Here is a 6640-nt window from a genome sequence, read left to right on the forward strand (position 1 = left end):
CTCCTTAGGTAGTTATTACAAATCTATCAAAAAGTAGAGATAATTCATGAGTAATGGAACTGTCAAGAGTGTTTTATTGATTTTATAAGAGGATAATTCTCTTTAACAAATCTTTGTGCTATTTATATGACTTGAAAGCTCCATCTCTGTTATTGTTGATGAGACACAATTTTTTTGATGACCAGGGATACACAGAGACATTTGCAAAAGAAGCATAGAGGAGGTGAAAAGAAAAAATCAAACTAGTTTTCTCTGCTGTCAACTCAGTTACTGTTGTATATCTGTAAAAGCTGTTTTTTTCTCCCCAGAGACAATTAATAATAATAAAAAAAAACAATAAACACCTTTCTTTTCTTCCCAGCCGCTCAAGCCTGAATGCCAGGACTCAAGACCTAAAGCTAAACTGTGATGACACGGATTTCACAGCAGCCATCATAAGCATTCCGACACCTCCAGCCAACACTCCTGATGAGAGCCTTCCATCGTCGCCTGGCATCCCCAGCATACTTCGTAACTCACGCCAGCTGGGGGACTGCTCTGGCTCCTTTACTCATGAAACAGTGAAAATCTCCTCTTTGTAACAGAAGCCAAGCACTCCGGTGTGAGAACTGAAAACCATAGAACACATGTCTGCTATGCAAGAGAGAACAATGTTGATCATCACTCTGCAAAGTCAGCGAACATATGCTTTGCAATTTATATATATATATATATATATATATATATATATATATATATATATATATATATATATATAAGAAACACCTGGGATATCTTGGAGAACAACAAGCAATGTATAGCAAATCAAACTTTTTACCGCAGATACAACTTAGTCTATACAATACTAATAGAAGACCATAGGTAATACTGTAGGTCAGGAATACAACGTTTACAGTTAAGTATAACTTCCACAAGTTAAACTGTGTCAATACAGTGAGGTATGGAAAGGGAGATATTAGTGAAATAAAAACACAGATAATAGCAGAAAAGTGGAGCAGACCAATGTGAATATTTATCATGTGGATAATGATAATTCAACTTGTTTAAAAGTGTGGTCAAGAAAAGAAAAAAATGCATTAACAGTATTTGTGTTACACGCATTGAAATAAACAGGAATTACCATTTCTTCTTCAGCAATGATGGCAAGAGCAACAGGCGAAAATCACAAGTTTCAGTCACAGTAAAGTAAGCTACTGTACATCAAATAAACAAAAATATGGCAGGAAAAGAGTGAAGTAATGGTTAAGCATTAGTTTTAGCCAAACAAACTTGTGGGATGAAAAGTGTAAGCATCTAATCGATGTTGTATTTTAGATCCTAATAAGGCAGACATTGAGCAGTTTACTTGCCACCTTGCTGACAAACAGTGCATGTACTCCAGAGCTGGTGGAATGGCAGAACACTTCCACTCTTGTGGCCTACTTTGCATGTTTTATCTCAATTTTTGAGGGTACTTGGGGCCTTTTTTAAAGACAAAAAAAGCAAATTAACTAAAACAAAATTGCTGCACTTGGACTGTACCATAGAAAATAAATAAACTCCACTTCTAAAAAGAAAACAAAAATCGTTTTAGCATGTTCATGGAAATTTGATATTTGCTAAAGGGAAAAGGAAGTGAATGATGGGACTGAAGCTCAATATTGAAATGTAAAACACAGATATATGCATGGATACCGTTGTAGGTATTGGGTTTATACTGATATGGTCAAAAGCAGATATACACAAGACAAAACAAGTTTTATTATCAGAGAGAACGACAAAGCAAGAAGGGAGATGGAAATTCAAGCCTGTGGCCTGATAACTGTGCCCAGCAAGCCTGGGACAGCCTGGTTATGTTTGGTGGAATGGTCTAGGGCAGTACACCTATTTCCATTACCCAGGGCAAGACATAAATTACAGATATCTACATGTGCATCACTCAAGATTGCATTTTTACTTGATTTGTATTAATTTGCCAAAGACCACCTACTACAGCAGAACATTTAACCTCCTAGGTGAATTTGCAGCAGTCAGCCAGATTTAGAGTCGGATTGGTGGTCCAATGTCTATTTAAGTACAGTACTACCAAGACAGTCAACCTGTGTGCCCTTACATTGTGCCTAAATGAGACAACAACAACATTTATTTATATAGCACATTTTCATACAAATAATGCAGCTCAAAGTGCTTTACATGATGAAGAAAGAGAAAAAAGACAAAATAAATCAGAATTAAAATAAGGGAACACTAATTAACATAGAATAAAAGTAAGGTCCGATGGCCAGGGAGGACAGAAAAAACAAAAAACAAAAAAAGCTGCAGGGGTTCCAGGCCACGAGACCGCCCAGCCCCCTCTAGGCATTCTACCTAACATAAGTGATCAGTCCTCATTGTATTCAGGGTTCTCATGGAAGAACTTGATGATGACGGTCATGTGGACTTCTGGCCTTTAATCCAGAACAGCTCAGAATGTTGTAGTCCAGCAAGAAGCGTCTCACAGTTTTGAGTGTCACCTTGACATGAAAAATGGCAAGAAAAGATGGCCAGCAAGATCTTTGTAAATGATTAAGTGCTTGATTAAGTGCTTGATTCAGCAAACACAGGTAGAGGGTAGATTCTCTGACCGCCATATTTTTTGATTGACATGAGAAATGGTGGGTTCAGCCAGAGACATTTTCCTCAGGTAGAAGATGGCAGGTGTTATAAAATTAAACTTTTAATTGTTTTTATTTATTATTTTTCTGGAGTGAAAATGCTGGGAATTTTTAACATATGCTAAATGATGTTGCAAGTATTTGATTAGTAGAAAATCTGGAATACCTGGATCTCTGGTTTTATGTTCTCCTCTACATGAAAAGTAAGAAATTAATAATAAAGATGATTATGAAGAGAATGCAAAAAGAACATTTATCTGTCTGTTTTGCTGACAGTGAGCAGATATTCAGTATGGTTGTGGTGTGCTTTCTGCTTAGCATTACAGAGAACAATTATGTTCTCTTCAAGCAAGCCTACAAAAACATAATTACTTTGGCTGGCTTCTGAACATCGAAGGAATAAACCTAACAGAAACAAGGAGCAATCGCCAACAGCAGTTGCCGAGGGCCATCATTATAAAAATGGCTCCCTTGTTATTTCAGCTACCGTTGTTGAGCAAGCACTTCAGCCCCATTAAAAACAGAGCACCCACTTTATCTTTGTAGTGACAGGTTACTGGAAGGGAAGTGGAGCTTTGAGATGGAATCCTTTTGAGTGTCAGTATATTTGGGCTGTTCATAAATACTGCAGCCAGCTACATAAATATACAGTATGATGCAAGAAGGAGATTGTGGATTTACTGGAACTTTTTCTTTAACTGAACAATGACATACATACATCCATGATGCCCTCAGAGCACCCTCATGCCACATTGTCTGCACTTTTCTTCTTTTAAAAAAACACAATAGGATAGGGGATTAAAAAGGCCTAAATGAAATAGCTAAAAGAAGCGAAGGGATTACCTCAGTAAGAGTGGATTAGTTTTATGTGTCCCTTGTCCTTGCAGTGAAGAAAGAGACTTAGAGAAGAAAACCAGAAAGAATAAGCAAAAAAAAAGAAAAAGACTAGAAAAAGGTTGCTCATGCAGTTCTGTGATGTCTAAACTATTTCCCCAAATTCAAAGCAGTCTTGCTGTGATGCCCGTGTTCATTCATTTGACTAAGCCTAAGTTTTCTATTACTTCAATTAACTGACATTTTTTTGCTTTCACATAACTGCACATCTAAACTCCTTTTTTTTTAAAAAAAAGATAAGTGGTTACATAAGTGTAGCATTTAATATTGCACCCAAACAACTGATTAATGATAAAGAGAAATTGATGGGTAGGCTTTTTAAATTAAGCCTGATACTCATAGTGGTTTACCTAATCCCTATGGTCACCTTATAAGAACTATTAATACCTCAGGGTCATTATGATATTATAATATGCATAGAAACATTGAGTATCGAGCCAAGCAAATACTTTGGTGGAAGTCCTCATGGTAGTCTACATGACTGTGGCAGTAGAAGTGGTGGAGATGGGTTTGCAAGTGGAATTCAAAAAATGAAAACAAGTGCTTAGACAGCTAATCATGTCAAATTACCTCTGGCTTCTTAACCGAGGAGAATTCCGACTCTTACTACTCTCTCAATGTTCAGTAGTTATTCAATTGTTTTTACTTTTCTTAGTTTTGTCTGTAAAATTATTTAAATATTCATATTCATATACACTCTTTGCATCTCTGAAAAAAAAATGTCTTGAATTTCTTGGGTTCTGGACTTGTCTGCGAAAGGATCATGGTTGTCCTGCAAAGACTCAAACATCAATAAAGCCATCCAACAATCTATTTTCTGAACCCATCATTTTTTTTCCCTTCAGGGTTATGGTGATCCAGAGCTTTATCAAATATTACACAGGAACATGCAACAAATGGGATGTCAGTCCTGTACAGGGTACACTAATGGAAAGTCAGAAACCAATTAATCTTTAGGATGTTGGGAGAGAACACAGGGAAAATGTTCAGCCTGCACTAAGAGAGTGTCTACTTTACTGTACTGTATGTTGCAAATTGAACCAACTTCCTTGAATCGATTAGTTAGCAATGCTAATGAATAAAAATGGTTTGTTTGAAAAATAAACAATGACATTTCATTTCATGTCCTGAAGCAAGGCTGTGTGCTGTAGGCTTTTACCATCAGGCCTCATGTGAATGTACAGTTTACAAAGTGGATGAATTCATGTTGTTGATCATTTCACAGTTGCTTTATCTGAAGTTTGTGTCAGCATTGTTTTTTATTTTTAAGCATTGAAAAGATCTGCCATGCATTTAATGATAAACAGTTGTAAGAAAAGATGGATTAGTCTGCTATATCTGAGAAATGAACCTGTTTAAGCACACATTCTTACCATCAACTGAGTATTAATTTGGTTTCTTAAGACAGGAGTGTCCAACTCCGATCCTGGCTGTAGGTTTTCATTCTAACCATTATCTTAATTAGTGGCCCATTTTTGCTGCTAATTAACTTCTTTAACCTTCATTTTAATTGACTTTCTATTTAAGACTCAGACTTTAATTGTTGCTTTTTTACTTAATTAGCAACCAAACAATAATGAAATACAAAACAAGCCAATACATGACCAGCTAAACTGTGTTCATCATAAAATATCTGAAATTAAAGAAAGGTGACGGTCTCAGGAATGTCGATCTGCTCAGGTCTAGAAAACATTTTGATGGTGCTTCCTACTGTGGTCGAATGAGAGCACCAGCAAGCTATGGAATTAAATAGCAAGTTAAATTAACAACAACCACCGTCTAATTAACAAAATGGTTGGAGTGAAGTTAGTTGGAGTTTGAGGTCCCCAACTTAGACGGTCATCCATTGACTCACTTCACATCTTGTTTTTATTTGGGTGCCATTCAAGAGAAAAAGAAGCAATTCCGAGGAGTAACAAAGGGAAAATACAGTAAGTCAATTAATAATAGAAGCTTAAGAAAGTGGCAGGAAGGAAAACCTGCAGCCACTGCAGCCCTCCGCGGTCTGAGTTGGACACCCCTGTCTTAAGTATTTTCTGCTTATTATTTTAATCAGTGGTAATCTAGCCATGATACGTCATGTAAGATAAATGTGATAAAAATTTTAATTTAATACATGAAACCTGGCATTGTGACAGACCCCACACACAATGGCAGATTAAACCATTCGTTCTGGCTTCTTGTTTGTCTTCAATTATTGGAGCACACACCAGAGCAGTGGCTCACAAGTTCAGTCATGGACTACCATGGTGGCTGCTAGAGTTTATTACACTCAGTTTCAAAAATCATTTATATGTTGAATTGTTTAATTACTGTAGCTTGACTTTTTTTTTCCTATTTGCTTTCAGAAAAATGCACTAGTATATTTACATTTAAGAGACAAATGTGTATTTTCTCCAGATCTTTTTTAAATTCTTACCTTTCTTTTCTTATTCTTCTTCCTTAGCTGGTCCTATTTTTATATGGGGGTCACTATTTTTGACTAAATGTCTCAAGTACTAATCATATAATATGATTTTAACGGCCAAATGCCCATCCTGTTTCTTTCACTGTTTTCTTTTTAATTCACCATTTTGTGTGGGGTCTTCCACCATAATTGTACCCAACTACTGACAATAAAGTGACGAGCAGTAGAGACAAAGGTGCATAAGCGGAGCAGTAATATCAGTATTATGGCCTTGCTCATCCAGCCATCCATCCATTTTCTGAACCCGCTTTATTATGAGCAGGGTCATAATGCTTTCCACCTTATGCTTGTGTGTGTTCTAATTAGTAAGAAAATGCGCAGCTCAGTCCTTCTCAGGAGCAGTTTGGTGGCCAACCGTAACTGCAGGTGTTCTTCTCAACCAACTTCTACTCATAGTTGGACTCCTGTCATTTTCCATTTTCTGCCTTTTGTGTCAATACAGAAACTACAAAATGGAGTGGCTATATATTTATTGGAAAATATTAACATTTATGTGTGTTACACTGAGGTGAGCTCTTGTTCTGACTTTTTAAGATTTCGCTGTTTTTAATTTTCTGCTTTAATTATGCCTTTTCTTAGTGAATCTGATTTTGTAGTTGCTGTTCTCCTTTAGCATTCAGTGTCTCCAGTGCCAACAATTAAAGGA

The 6640-nt window shown here is 36.5% G+C and overlaps 1 protein-coding gene across 3 annotated transcripts in view; it reads left to right on the top strand.

Annotated features, from left to right (window-relative positions):
* Positions 1 to 2200, top strand: part of kcnd1 (potassium voltage-gated channel, Shal-related subfamily, member 1) — a 291138-nt gene extending 288938 nt beyond the window's left edge. For all 3 annotated transcript variants that reach the window (XM_028792781.2, XM_028792782.2, XM_028792783.2), the window contains one exon: positions 362 to 2200. In XM_028792781.2, the coding sequence (XP_028648614.1) occupies positions 362 to 581 (220 nt within the window). In that variant the 3' untranslated portion in view covers positions 582 to 2200. The remainder of the gene's footprint in view (positions 1 to 361) is intronic.
* The last annotated feature ends 4440 nt before the right edge of the window (positions 2201 to 6640 follow it).

Source organism: Erpetoichthys calabaricus, chromosome 11, assembly GCF_900747795.2.
Source record: "Erpetoichthys calabaricus chromosome 11, fErpCal1.3, whole genome shotgun sequence".
Taxonomy (NCBI): domain Eukaryota; kingdom Metazoa; phylum Chordata; class Cladistia; order Polypteriformes; family Polypteridae; genus Erpetoichthys; species Erpetoichthys calabaricus.